This window comes from Pseudorca crassidens, chromosome 15, assembly GCF_039906515.1.
Source record: "Pseudorca crassidens isolate mPseCra1 chromosome 15, mPseCra1.hap1, whole genome shotgun sequence".
Lineage (NCBI taxonomy): Eukaryota > Metazoa > Chordata > Mammalia > Artiodactyla > Delphinidae > Pseudorca > Pseudorca crassidens.
The window spans coordinates 35,163,049-35,177,728 of record NC_090310.1 but is presented as its reverse complement, the minus strand read 5'-3'; the positions used below and the strand labels follow the sequence as shown (position 1 = coordinate 35,177,728).

The window sequence follows — 14,680 nt, the reverse complement described above, 5'->3', positions numbered from 1 at the left end:
AGGACTCAGCCGCTGGGCAGGCAGTCTGAACATGGCACACAGCCTCCACTGCAGCCACTAGCCCTCAAGAACAAAGGCTATTTTAAAAATTCCATTTCCCCCACTCTCTACCCCTTTTAATGGCGGTAAGTTCACTCAGAATGTTTCCCCAACAGTGACAGAAAATAAACTTAGTTCCAAGTTCAACTCTGCGAATTACTGTCTATCAAGGAAAGCCAGGAGGATGAGGTGTTGGGAGCTCGGACCTGGGTTGAAAGCTGGTCCTGCCACCTGGACAAGGTGCTTCAAGCTCTCGGGTCTCAGTTTCCATCTAGAGCAGTAGAATCATGAAGACCTGTTACAGGACTGTGAGAGAATATCAGGGAACAGGCATTGGATGGGCCCAGCTCGCAGGTGGCAGAAGGCAGCCACCTCCAGCACCAGCCTGGATGTGAGAAGTGAGCCTGTAAGGGGCAGGCGGGTGGTTGGTGACACTGGCCTGGCTGGATAGTACGTGTCCCACAAGGTTAAAAACCATCCCTAAACTGGGCGGCCCCATTCTCCAGAGAATACACAGGACAGAGCACAGGGGCCAGACGGACTGACGTCGTTTATTAAGGGAACAAAGAGCAGGTCACACACCCCGGAACCTGGGTTGTATGGAAAGGTAAAAATACGTCTAGCAATTGAATGGAACATTCTGGAACCCAGTGGTTTCAGAGCTGCCCCACAACTTTACTAATGACTAAAGCAAACAAGGCCTCTTACTGCTCCCCTCAGCCACTATGAGACCATGGATGTGAACAGATCAGAGAGGCACATCCACCTCAGAAATTCAAAGTGGGGTAACCAAGGCCGGCCTGCATCCTGGGACACGGCCACTTGGGCCGGAACAAAGGCAACCCTGGCACTCTACCCTGGGGACTTCCTGATGGGCTGGGGGAGGCTGAAAGATGGGATCTCGGGGAAGCGTTCCCGTACCAGCCATCCATCCTACAGAACAGCCGTGGCTCTGCGAAGGTGACCCACCACCACTGTGATACTGGAAACCACCCCCCACCCCCCCGCAACAGGCTACATTTTGAAAGTGCAGCAAGGTTCGGGGGAAAGGCAGGAGACCAAGCCCAGATAAGGCTGGGGTACGTAAAGCTGCAAGAGACCATAGCCACTGAGGCTTCCCCCAAAGTGGGCAGAAAAGTGTCCCCCCAAATTCATATCCAGAATCTCAAAAGGTGACCTTACTTGGAAACAAGGTCTCTGCAGATGTAATCAGTTAAATCCAATGACTGCGTCCTTACAAGAGGAGACAACATATGGAGACACACACAGAAGAGGCTGTGGGGAGGTGGAGGCAGAGTGATGTGGCCACAAGCCCAGGTGCGCCAAGGACAGCTGGCAGCACCAGGAGCCAGGAGCGCCCTGGGACAGATCCTCCATCAGAGCTGCAGGAAGGAGGCAGCCCTGCAGACACCTTGATTTTAGACTCTGGCCTTCTGAACTGTGAGAGAATTCCTGCTGCTGTAAGCGGCCCAGCTGTGGTCCTCTGTGTGGCTGCCCCAGACCTTAATACACCGGCAGGGCCCAGCTTCTTCCCTCAGCCTGGGCCCCCCAAATGTCCCACCATGTGTCCTCGTGCTGGGGCCTACGGGAGCAAACGGAGTCTGAAGATGCCTGAAGACCAGAGTTTCTGGCTCAGGGACAGAAATGACTCTGGCAGCTTCCTGAATCATCAGGCTCGGGCCCCTGGGGCGTCCTGGAGCCTCTGGGGTCTGTGAAGTGGCTGCTCCCCGCCATGTGTGCGCTGGTGCTTGCGGAGGTCGGTTCCCCGGCGGAAGCCCCTGCCACAGGCCGGGCAGGTGTGGGGCTTCTCGCCTGTGTGCGTCCTGCGGTGCGCGCTGAAGTGTGAGCTGTTGTTGAAGCGCTTCCCGCACTCGGTGCAGGCGTAGGGCCGCTCCCCGGTGTGTGTCCTGCGGTGGATGACCAGGCTGGAGCTCTGGCTGAAGCACTTCCCGCACTGGGTGCAGGCGTAGGGCTTCTCGCCTGTGTGCACCCGCTGGTGCGTGCTGCAGTTGGAGCGGTCGCCGAAGCGCTTCCCGCATACCTGGCACTGGTAGGGTCGCTCCCCAGTGTGCGTGCGCTGGTGCTTGGTCAAGTGGGACGTCTTACTAAAGGCCTTGCCGCACTCGGGGCACGTGTGCGGCTTCCGGACCCCAAGGGGCCGCCCTCTGTCTGGAGGCCGCTGGGGTCTGGTCAGGCCAGGCCCCTGACCCAGACCCGGGAGCGCTTGGCCCCACCGTGTTCTCACCGACGCGTCCGCCCTGGCATACTCTCCATCCTCAAACTGCCTCCCAAGCTCTGAGACAGAGAAAGCACAGTCGCTGAGGGCTCCACGGGGAGGGGGAGAGGAAGAAGGGGAGGCAGGGTGGGGCGGCCCTTGACGCAGGAAGTGCCTTCAAATTCCCCTTCCACACCCTCCGCAGGATGCCTCATTCAGAGCCTGATTCTGGGAACTAGAAACATGGCCAGACCCACAAGGCCGTGAGGTGGTACTGTGACAGTCCCATTTACACATGAGGACGCTGAGGCCCACTGACCTGACGGGGGAAGGACAGGCCCTCCCAGTGCTGGGAACTGTCCCTGCCGAGATGCTGTCCACCCCACACCCCCATGCAGCCCCCTCCTGCCTCCACACTGGCTTGTCCAGGAAGCCAAGCATGGGCTCGAGATCACATCCACCTCATCTGTACAACTGAGACAGGATGGAACCACCTCCCTGGCCTTCGCCAGGAGTATTTACAAAGGAATTGATTCTGGCAGTTCCTCCAACGGTCACACAGAGTGACCACGTGACTGAGCAATTCCACCCCAGGTGTAGGCCCAAGAGAGAGTGCCGCTGGCTAGTGACACTCAGGGCATCCTGAGGACCCCGTGCCCAGCCCCTCGTGTGGCCCTCAGGACCAGCTTCCCTATGGTGTCTGCGTGCAGTGCCATGTCCCAGCTCAAGGTGGTAGGACTCTCTTGCTGCTCGAGCCCCAAACCTTTCTTAAAGCCACCTGTCTCCCCTTGCCTTTCCTTCAGGGTGGGTGAACCTGCCTTTGTAAATGAAGTTTCATGGCCACGCCCATGTCTTTTCATACTGTCTGTGGCTGCTTTTGTGCCAGGAGAGAAGAGCTGAGGCATCACCAGGGAGACCATACAGCCCATAAAACCTGAACTATTTACTATCTGGCCCTTTTCAGAAAAAAATCTACCAACCCTCGCTCTAAGCCCTTGAGCTTGAACTCCACAAACACAGTCGCCGAAGTCTAAGCCCAGGAGAGGGGAGAATCTCATCTGGGACATCCGTCTCCTCCCAGACCCCCTCACCTGAGCCAGCACTGCCAGAGACTTCCCTCAGCCCCGAGGCTGCACAAGCTGGGTCCCGCAGGCCTTGCCCTGGCCCATCCTGGGCAGTCAGACAGGGCCCAGGAGCGGGGAGTCCTGCTGATGGGGAAAGAGAAGAGAGGATGTGAGTGTGGCCGGGACAGAACACAAGACTGCAACAACCTCCTCCTCGTGAGAGCAAAGGGCATCAGGAGAACCTGTGGGAAAAACTCCATGCCTCAACAGAGGTGGGAGGCGCTCTACTTCTGTGCAGACTGCTTCCTCAGAGAGAGAGGAAGTGAGGAAAAACAGGGCCCAAGGCTCTCCCCAGCTCTGGGAGGGAAACCAGATGCCCCGAGTCAGAATTTCATCACAACAAAGATGAAGTAGCCAAGAGTTACAACACACAGCAGGACAGAGCACAGAGCAGTGGGACAGCAACAGTGCACACAGCAAGCCAGTATTCATGGCAATAGAAAGATTTCATCTTCATTTGTTCTACAGACACTTAGTTTGGAATAAATGAAGATGTAAAAGAAAGTATGTGATCATTAATTTTCTGTGCCAACCTGGCCAGGCTACAGTGTTGTTGTTTGGTTAAATACCAGTCTTTTTTTTTTGGCTGCACTGGGTCTTCGTCACTGCGAGCGGGCTTTCTCTAGTTGCGGAGAGCAGGGGCTACTCTTCGTTGTGGTGCATGGGCTTCTCACTGCGGTGACTTCTCTTGTTGCAGAGCACAGGCTCTAGAACGCAGGCTCAGTAGTTGTGGCACACGGGCTTAATTGCTCCGCGGCATGTGGGATCTTCCCAGACCAGGGCTCAAACCTGTGTCTCCTGCATTGGCAGGCAGATTCTTAACCACTGCACCACCAGGGAAGCCCTCAATCAATTTTTTACCTTTATTTTTTGACCATGCTGCACGGCTTGTGGGATCTTAGATTCCTGACCAGTGATTGAACCCACGCCCTCAGCAGTGAAAGCATACAGTCCTAACCATGGGACCACCAGGAAATTAATTCCCTAAATACCAGTCTAGATGTTGCTGTGGAGGTTATTTTGTAGATGTAATTAACATCTACAATCAGGTGACTGTAAGGAGAGCAGATTACCCTCCACACTGGGGGGTGGACCCCACCAAATCAGTTGAAGGCCTTAAGAGAAAACTTGAGGTTTCCTGAAGAAGGAATTCTGCCTCGAGAAGGCAGCCTAGAAATCCTGCCTGGTTTCCAGCCAACTGGCTTGCTGTATGGATTTCAGACTTGCTAGCCCCCACAATCGTGAGAGCCAATTCCTTAAAATAAATATCTCTGTACACACACATCCTAAGGGTTCTTTTCCTCTGGAGAACCCCAACTGATACAAAGCAGGATCTCAACTCCTTTAAAAAACATTTCAGGGAGTGAACACGTGTCAAAAGTGGTAGGACGAGGTGAGAAGGGCCAGTGTGGGGTGGTGAGGAGAGGCGTAGATAGGCAGGGCCCTGCCAAAAGCAGCTCTGTCCATGGGGGCCAAGACGGCACAAAGGCTGCACTGACACTGGACAACCGTGTGGGTAAAGGAGCGAAAGAAGGAACTCAGGACAGCTCTGGGCATCTGCCTGGGACGTGGGCAAGCAGCCACACTGCCCCCGCTGCAGATGGGCCACTGATGGGACACTAGCAACCTTGGCAGTACAGGGCTGCCCAGCACTAGGACTCACCAGGGAATGCCCCCAGCACACTAAAGCAACCCTTGGGCACAAGGCCCACAAGTTCCTATTTTTAATATGTTGCCCGGTGATTCCTCTGGCCATTAAAGTTTGAGACCTGCTGGAGTGGCTCCTGTAGGCAGGGGGAGCCAGGGAAGGTGCTGAGCAGGGAGGTGGCCTGGGCCTCGGGTCCTGGAGGCCAGCACATACCACAGCCAGCCTGAGGGAAGCAGCCACCCTCCCTGACACTCACCCACGTCAGAGACACAACCCGGTGTCTGACAGACAACGGCCAGGGTCTCCCTGCACATACCCTCATCCTCCTGCAGCCTGCCGCAGCTGTGGTCCTGCTGAGCCAGGTCCAAGCACCCCCACTCCTCCTGGGACAGGTACACGGCCACGTCCTCCAAGGTCACCGGCACCTGCTGGAACACAGCTCACTCAGAGCCTGGTGGGCTCACCCGTCCCCTCCACTTGTGGGATGAAGGCAGGTCCTGCTTACCTCCCCTACTTCCTCCCCTCCCCAACCTTTCCCTTTCTGTATGTTGTTATCCACTCCTTCCTTCCAAGCTTGGCTCAGACACAGCTGGATCCTGCTCTTTGGGAGGACACCGTCACCACCAAGCTCTGCCCCAACTGCTGCAGGGCCAGAGACTGTGTGGACAGATGTGCTGTGTGGAACAGCTGGATCTGAGATCTCAGCCACTGGGGCCCACGTTCCTTGAGGACATGAGTTAGCATGCCCTGCCTCAGCTCAAGCCAGCCCCAGGAGCCAAATGGGGTGACCTGGAGACTTCAGGATGCCTCTAGGCCAGTGGTTCCCAAATCTAGCACCAGACTGACCTGGGAGCACGATTAACACCCAAGAAAACAATATCCAGAAAAGGCAAATCCAGAGAGACAGAAAGACTGGTGACTGCCAGGGGGCTGAGGGAGGAGGAGGGGGGAGTGACTGCTAATGGGTGTGGGGTATTTTGGGGAGGTGATGAAAACGTTCTAAAATTGATTTGATTATGGTGATGACTGCACAACTCTGTAAATATATTAAACACTGTATACTTTAAATGGGAGAATTGTATGGTAAGTGCATTATACCTTAATAAAGCTGCAATTGAAACAAACAAGCAAAGGAGACTCTGCTTCCAGGCCAGGGCTGGGGGAAAAATCTATTTTTACCCAGATGCCAGAAGATTTTAACATACAGCTGGCTTTGAAGTGACTGCCCTAACTCACCATTGAGACTCCAGGATCCTCCAGGACACACCTAATACTCAGGTGGCATCTGAGAACAAGTAGGACTTCCCAGGAGGTGAAGATCCGCCTTGGAAACCCACAGACCTGACCTCGCAAGAGAAGTGTCCCCGTAACAAGGGCACGGGACACACGGGGATGCTGCAGATCAGGAATGCCACTCACCTGGGACCAGGCTGAAAGGAAGGATGTGGCCAGTGCCGCCGTCTCCTGACACTGGGAGGCCGCTGGGCCTGGGGAAAGAGCAGAGAGTCACCCACCCGTGCACATGGCAGCGAAGGCTGGACAGGTCCAGCTGCTCCCCATCAACACTCACCCGGCCGGGAGCCTGCCCACCCCACAGGCAAACAGGCCTGACCCCTGCCACACTCCTTTCCTTTCCCTTCCCTTCCCTTCCCCAGTGCAGGGCGTCTCTTTCCTCAAGACGGACAGCTACTCACCCGTCTTTGGCCAAAGCTGGGGGCCTCTTTTTGGTCTGTGGCTCAGCTGGGCTGGGGGCTGCTGGCTGGAGTGCTGAGGCCCTTCCTCCAGAGACAGCTCTCCTGGCTGGGCCTCCACCTGGCATTTTAAGAACCACTCCCCTGTCCCGTGGGCCAGTGCATCATCAGGGACTACCTCCGGATCCTGCATACAGATGGAGATCTGCCCACTAGCTCCCAGAAGGTCGGGAGGAAACCCACAGGGTTCCCCATGCCTCCTGTCTCGGGCACCCCGGCCACCCTGTTCCCAGGCTCTGTCTTACCACCGGGCCACCTCGTCGTGTCTGATGGCCTCTGCGACCCTCCAAGCACCCACCTCCAGCCAGACCCCAGGGAAAAGGCACGTGACCCAGGAAGAGGTCAGGCTCCCAACCTGGGGAAAGGGAGGCCTGCTCCACTCTTGAGACTCTATGGTCTCTCCCCATCACACTGTGTTGCTGTCACCGTCACACTGTCACCCTTCCTTCCTTAGTGCTCCTGAAAAACCTGGGCCAGAAGGGCCCCAAATCAGGTCTCATTTCGGAAGCCTGAGTTACTGCACTTGCTACATTTTTTGAAATCATCTACAGACCCTCTGGAATTATCTATTTCCTAATTCCAGTGAAGGTGAATCAGATAAACTTAGTCTCAGAGTTTACTGACATCTGTAACAGTACTAAGGACAAGATACATCTCCAGGGAACTGAAACCAGCACCAGGGACCCTGTCTCAGGCTTAAAATTCCACACCTCTGAGAGGAGACAGTCCCTGGAGGTTACAGGGTGCCCAGTGACAGAGCAAAGCCATGACGGGAACCCCAAACGCCAAGGCTGGCAGGGCTGAGAAGGGCTCCTGGGTTCTTGTCGGCCACCACGAAGGCAGGATGTGCTTAATGCACTCAACTCACCTTATGGTCAAGTTTTTTGGGTTTTTGAGATTTTTTTTTTGGGCGGGGGGAGTTGGGGGGGTCTATCCTGCCGGATGCAAAAGAACAGCACTGTGTGGCCAATGACACTGCCACAGGGAGAAAGGTGACCTGCAGAATTTGCCAAATATCTAATCAGGAGGAATTAATCTGACCCAAGCAGGAGAAATCTGTAAGAGGCTTCGCACTCCCCAGATCTGGTTAGAAGGAATTGAGTGGGTCTAGGGTGGCACTCTCTGTAGAATGAATGAAGTGTCCCATATCTGCACTGTCCTTGTCCAGGGAGTAGCCACTGGCCATGTGTGATGACTGAGCCTTTGGAATGTGGTCAGTGTGACTTAAGAACTACATTTTAAATTTTATTTAATTTTAATTAAAACAAACACACATGGCTAGTAGCTACTGTATTGAATGGTGCAGCCCCAGAGAGTTTGAGAAACACCTAGGGGCTCTAACCAGGGCACCCACCAGCACCTGGTCTTTCTTCCCAGTGTTCCTCCTTCTTTGGGGATCTCTTCAACTCCCAAGGCCCTGCCTTTGAAGGTCTCCAGCCTCTCTCCCATTAAAACCTGTGTCTGGCCTACGTTGGGATGGCGTTAACAAACCAATCCACATAGCTTAGAAAGGGCTGGTGGGGCTATAATGGTTAATCAAGGGGTAGACACACGTCGGCCAACGTTGAGAAACACTCTGCAGTTGCATTCTTCAATTCAGTGTCTGGCCAGCACCAGGTACTCCCAATGACCAAGGCTGGCCACGGCTCCAGAGCCCAAGGAAATCTACGAACACAGACCTCAGCAGCAGGGCCCCGTTTTCTCACCTCAGGGCTAAAATGCCCCCCACCTCACCCGCTGCCTTTGTCTCCTGGGCTCCCGCTGCAGCCCTTCCACGAGGACTACGGCCTCCTCACCGCTCTCTGGCTGCTGCTCCCGCACCCGGGCCTGGATCTCCCCTGGAAGCACCGTCAGGAACTGCTCCAGCACCAGCAGCTCCAGGATCTGCTCCTTGGTGCGCAGCTCAGGGCGCAGCCAGCGGCAGCAGAGCTCCCAGAGGCGGCTCAGGGCCTCCCGAGGTCCGGCCACCTCCTGGTAGCAGAAAAGACGGAAGAGCTGGCGGAAGGTCTCAGGGCTAGGGTCTTCAATCTCCAGGGAGGGCTCCTCTTCCCAGCAGCAGTCCTCTTCCACCTTCACGATCAGGATCTCATCCTGCTCCAGGGGTGGCGGGTGCTGGAAGCCGGGAGAGGTCGCCATTGCTCCTGGTGAGCCTTGTTCCTTCTCTGGCCTGGACCTCACACCTGTCTCTCTCTATACCTCTGGCCAGACACTGGGGAAGATGTTTTCAGGGCTCTGTGGAGAGACAATAAAGTCATCTAGGGTGCAGCACTGGGGCTGGATAAGCGTCTGCAACCCATAAGCCCCTGCCCTGTCCCCAAGGCCAACTTGCCCTCACCGGCAGAAAGAAACGGTTAAAGTAAATCAAACTGTCTTTGCTACTAACCCTCTAATTCCCAGAAGTACTTAATCTCTGGGCCTCAGTTCCTCACGTGAAAGAAAAAATGGTGATACCACCTACACTCAGGTTGCTGAGTGGACAAAACGGGACGTTTGAAAATAGTTTATTTTAGCACAGTGCCTGGAACGCGGTTAGAGTTCTACAAACGCTGAGTTTTCAATATTACAGTTGGCCATTTTTGGATGAGGTCCGTTTGGAAATATGATGAGAACCAGAGCCCCCTCTGCCCAGGAGGAGGCAGATTCTGTCCCAATCTGACCCCTGATTTCGGGCTTCGGAAGCCTGAAACCCATCCGCGGGCCCCACCGAATGGATGGTCACCAAGGCCTCTCCAACTCCAGGGTCTTGGGAAGGTCAGGATTCCCCGGCTGGGCTGCTTTCCCGTCTCGTCCGCTCAGCTGGAGGGAGAGCGGTGACCGAGGCCGGGCACAAACTAGGCTCCGGCACAAACTAGACCGAGGCCGGGCACAAACTAAGCTCGAGCTGGGACCCTGCGCCCGCGCCCACACTTACCGGCAGCGCTGAGACCCGTGGGGGGGCTTGGGGCAGGCCCGGAGCAGCGGGCTGGGACGGGAGCGGGAGAGCGGGCGTGGAAGGCTCGGCGGGCCAGAAGCGAGGACCAAAACCCTTAGCAGGCCGACCCGGGACAGTCGGCGACGACCACTGGCTGAGCCGGCGTCGAGCTGGAGGACGAGGCCTTGTGGGCGTCCCACGGGAAGCATTGTGGGGAATGTAGTCCTCGCACCTTTGGCCGGCTGTGGAGAGTGAGAATGGGTCTGGGTGGGCGGGTCCACGGGAGCCATTGTGGGTAACTACTCACATTGTGGGTCCTCTTACCACTGGTTGAACCGACTGTCAGGCATAGAAACGAGATACGTAGCGAGTCCGCGAGATGCACTGTGGGTAACGTAGTCATCCCCTGGCTGAGCCGCGGCCTCGCGTAGATGGGTCCTGGGAGGTGTTGCGAGAGGTTGTTCCTCCAACTTCAGTGCGCATGCGCGAGGCTTCGCAGTTTCTGGGCCATTCTCCCTGCTTGTCTTCCATCCACCTTGCCAGGCCTGAGGAGCTCCACAGTGGAGGGGACCCTGGAAATTTACTTTTTTACATACATAGTACTGTGTATATGCCAGGCTCTGTTCTAAGCGATTTGCAATTATTAAATCAGTTCATCTTTGAAACAAAGGAAGTACTATTATCCCTATTTTATAGGTGAGGAAACCGAGGTGCAGAGAGGTTCAGTGACCTGCCCAAGGTCACAAACACTCAGTAAGTGCAGAACTGGGGTGAGGTTGGAACCCAGGTGTCTGTCTTGGTCCAGCTCCTTAATTTTAGAGACTGGAAAATGAAGACTCACAAAGTTCTTGCTGGGTACATCTTCGTGATCAATTGCTTATTTCTTCATTTGTTAATTTGATCAACAAATATGTATTTATTGGGCTCTGCTTTGTGCCAAGTAGGCACGATGAGCAGGAGGTGAACTGGACAGTCAGTCCTTGGTGTCCCTGTGGAGCCTGGGGGAGGGAGGTGTAGGCAGGTAGGGAGGTATGAGCAGGAAGAGGATCATGGTGAGAGCTGTGTGCCTAGCAGTGAGAGCTCCATAAACATCATCACTGACTAACAACCAGACAACCCTTGAGTTTTTCAGCTTTGGCATCCTCAGGTCTAGCACCTCAATCAACCCTCCCACCGGCTTCTTTCTTTCCTTCCATTTCTGCTCTCCATTCTCTCTCGCGTTCCACTTTTCCCCCTATATCCAATATCCAGTTTTTCTTGTGAGCACATAGGCAGAACAAGAAACTGGGCTGCTCACCACTGATTTCTGGACACACACACACACACACACACACACCCGGTGGAAGGCAGGACCTTTTAAAGGGAAGATGCCAGATTTCAGGACAGCCTTGTGGTGGGGCTTGAGGAAAGGCAGGACCACATATGCCTCATTTTCGCCTTATAATCTTGGGCTGCTGTGCAATGCTGTGAAATCTCTCCTTGGAACCTGTGTTTTGGGTCCATTATTAAATTTTAGACAGACAAGAGGATACATCAGTTAACGGGTCAGGAGAGCCGGGATCTTAGAGGGAACAAAGGTGCAGAGCCATTCAGAGCACTGGCACTCAAGCCAAACACAAGAAGCCTGCCATTCCATCAGCCTCAGGAGGAGGGCGTGGAAAGGGGTAATTTGAAGAAGTCACAGGTGGGTGTGTAGTGGGGGAGGAAGAAGACAGATAGACAAAAGTGGAAGAGGGAAAAGGAGGAAAACAGAAGAGACACTCTTGGCTCCGTCTGGAGGGGCAGCATTTTCAAAGCTGCCGCACAACTTCCTGTTTCTGTCTGCCTCCTGGTTAGCGGTGGGGCCCTGGCCTTGCATCTCTTATCATCTCCTCGGGGCCAGATATACACAAGTTAGCAAGTCCATGAAGTGACCTGACTAACCTAGGCCTGACTAACGTAGTCCTGGCCCTCTCCTCTCTGGGCAGTTTTCAGTGAGTAGAGCCAACAGAGATTTAAAGGTTAAACTTCTACTTTGCCCAGGATTTCTTTCTTAATCCTATCTTGAGGGGGACACGCATTCAGCCCATAACCAGCATACACCAGGATGAATTTGGGCCTACCCTGGTGTACACCCAAACCAGTGCTTCAGATCCACCACTTACTAACTGGGTAAGCCTTACCTTTGCCTCGTCTGTAAAATGGGGATTGTCATAGCTCCAACTTCTGAGAGCTGACAGACAGGCTTCGATGACGTTATGTTTGTAAAGGACCTATGATGATGTCTAGCACGCAACAGATGCTCCATAAACATCAGCTCATGACCTGTAACCACACTGGGATGAAGTCTGCAGGCCTCAAGATTTGTGGATCTTGGATGCCTGGGCCCGTGGAGTTCCTGTAAGAGGTCCACAACTCATTCAGGCGCCAAGCATTGTTTACAGTATGAATTAAAAGTATTTACAGTTATATATATATATATATATATATATATATAAAATCACATTCCACTGTTTATTCTTATAAATGTAGCTTGTTTTCATAGCGTTTATGGAGTTTACAAAAGTTTGAGTTAAAATGGCAGCCTTACACTCACAGAAGCTGGCAAACAACTGAGAGGCACACATAGATCCTCCTCTGAAGACAGAGGGGAAGATGATCTCCAGGCTGATGGTACATAATCCATAATCACTACTGGGTGTTGGTTCAGCTCACAGTTACTCTTCTACTTAATTATGGCTGGGAGGAGATGGTCTACCATCAAGCACTTTACAAGTGTGGGTCATCGTTGGTAGCAATTTCCCAAAGTCCAAATGACTGAGAACCAACAATTCAGTACAAGTCAAACAGTTTAGCTAATTCGACTAAATTATCTAGAAGAGTCATCAGTGAGCTACAGTTTTCAAAACCTGATATGTAATGGGTGTTTTTCACACTTTTTCTAAGGCATTTGCGAGCTAACAATAAAAGCTAATGTTTTTTAAGTACTTCCTAAGTCCACGGTGCTTGTGTTTTTACTGTGCTACTTAAATCCTCACAATGACTATTGTGTAGATATCATTATTATGCATGTTTTAGATGAATAAACTGAGGCTCACAGAGGGGCAGAGCCCTGCCCAAGGCCACACACTTAGGAAAGTAGAAGAGCCAAGACAGACTTGGGCAAGTACGCCCCAGAGCCTGCTGCTCAGACCACTCCCCTAAAGGCAAACTTGAATGCCAGCCAGGTAATCAGAGCTCTGTCTTGGAGTAAATATCCAAACTGTATCTCAGAAGACTCTGGTCCTGTCCCAAGATTCTCCTTTGAGGTGACCAACCAGGGCCCCTCTGGTTTTCTCGGCACAATAGGCAGATCTGCTTGGCATATAGTAGATGCTCAGTAAATATTTGCTGAACGACTGAATAAATAGTGGGGTGTAATTTGTTCTTCAGACACTAAACTCTGCTGCTCAACCTTATCACAAACTTGATTCCGACAATAATATAAATGGGGTTTAATAGTACCTATTTCCCAGAGGATACTTACTACAATTAAATGACACAGCACATTAAAATACTTTGCTCTAGGGTGAAACATAGGAGCACTCAGTAAACAGTAGTCATTTTGTTTTGTTTTGTTTTTTATGGAAAATTAGTGTATTTGAATCATCTCAGAAGAGTAGAGAAAGTTTCACACTAGCAGATTTCGGCTTTTAGCACCTTTGAAAAGAAACATTCAAAGTTAAGACAAGTGGCAGGATAGGCTCCTGACTACCTTCAGTGATGATTCCTCTGACTTAGGGTGTGCAGGTCATAGAACAGTGTGGTTATTTGGTTTTTTTTCTCTACATTTTGAGAGCGTCACAAAAACACACTTAAAGAGAATGAGACAGGTGATCACTGACTAGATGGCTGGTGGTTAGAAGATGGAAGAGAAATGTTGGGACAAAAGGAGAAAGATCACAGGCTAGACGAGGCGGTCAAATAGAAAGCCCGAAGGTGCTGACAATACAGTACATGGTCTTGTTCTCCCATCGCACAGTGCAGCTCCCATCAGTAGAGCTCTCCAGAAGCAGGAACTTGCCGTGTGCAATCCTGCTCCGTTCTTCTGCATGATTACACAGGTCACAATGTATTTAAATGGTTTCCCCAGCTTGGTGAGTTGGCTTAAGCTTTGCTCCACTACATTTGTGGTCCACTGATTCACTTTGCTATGCTGATAGGCGTTGCCACCAATGGCACTTTCTATGAAGTGAGCAACATTTCCTTTTACAATGTTGCTCACTTCAACAACAAAAGCAGTCTCCTCAGTAGCCTGTTAGTCTTCCATCTTTCCTTCGGCGCCTCGCCTCTGCCTCCCTCTGTTATTATTTTCATCAACAGAAAGGATGAAGGGTAAGAGGGCTTGCTGTGCAATGCTGTGAAATCTCTCCTTGTAGTCTGCCTGTATTTTGGTTCCATTATTAAATTTTAGACAAGAGGATACATCAATTAACAGGGAGGCAGGAGATAGCCATTGTTTACACCTCGAACCACCCAGCATTTGAAACTTTATCTGCCTTTTCCCTGCAGCCAGCAAGTTAAATGAGAAGTAGATGGGTAGGACTTCCCTGGTGGCACAGTGGTTAAGAATCCGCCTGCCAATGCAGGGGACACAGGTTCAATTCCCTGGTCCTGGAAGATCCCATATGTCTCAGAGCAACTAAGCCCTTGTGCCACAACTACTGAGCCCACGTGCTGCAACTACTGAAGCCCATGCACCTAGAGCCCATGCTCCACAACAAGAGAAGCCACCACAATGAGAAGCCTGCGCACCGCAATGAAGAGTAGCCCCTGCTTGCCACAACTAGAGAAAGCCCACGTGCAGCAACGAAGACCCAACGCAGCCAAAAAATAAATCTTTAAAAAAAAAAAAGAAGCAGATGGGTAAGAACAGGTGTGCAAAACATGATGATTCCTTTGAGGGAGAGTTGCCTGTAGGATGAAGGCATCACAGAGAAAGCCTGGAGTGTGGAGGAAGAAGGGGAATCAAGG

The 14,680-nt window shown here is 52.5% G+C and overlaps 1 protein-coding gene and 1 pseudogene across 4 annotated transcripts; both read right to left on the bottom strand.

Annotated features, from left to right (window-relative positions):
- Positions 1-571: 571 nt before the first annotated feature.
- Positions 572-9,924, bottom strand: ZNF500 (zinc finger protein 500). Of its 4 annotated transcripts, none has more exons than XM_067706767.1 (7): positions 9,689-9,924; positions 8,512-9,009; positions 6,721-6,904; positions 6,446-6,513; positions 5,343-5,454; positions 3,346-3,462; positions 572-2,334 (listed from the first exon to the last, which is right to left on the bottom strand). In XM_067706767.1, the coding sequence occupies exons 2-7, from the start codon at positions 8,911-8,913 to the stop codon at positions 1,709-1,711; spliced, it is 1,509 nt and encodes a 502-aa protein (XP_067562868.1). In that variant the 5' UTR covers positions 8,914-9,009; positions 9,689-9,924; the 3' UTR covers positions 572-1,708. The 4 variants fall into 4 exon arrangements, with proteins under 4 accessions (XP_067562868.1, XP_067562870.1, XP_067562869.1 ...); XM_067706769.1 differs by having other exon boundaries at positions 3,346-3,459; XM_067706768.1 differs by having other exon boundaries at positions 5,343-5,451; positions 9,689-9,923.
- Positions 9,925-13,296: 3,372 nt separating this feature from the next.
- Positions 13,297-13,976, bottom strand: LOC137206372 (dynein light chain Tctex-type 1 pseudogene; annotated as a pseudogene).
- Between the last annotated feature and the right edge of the window lie 704 nt (positions 13,977-14,680).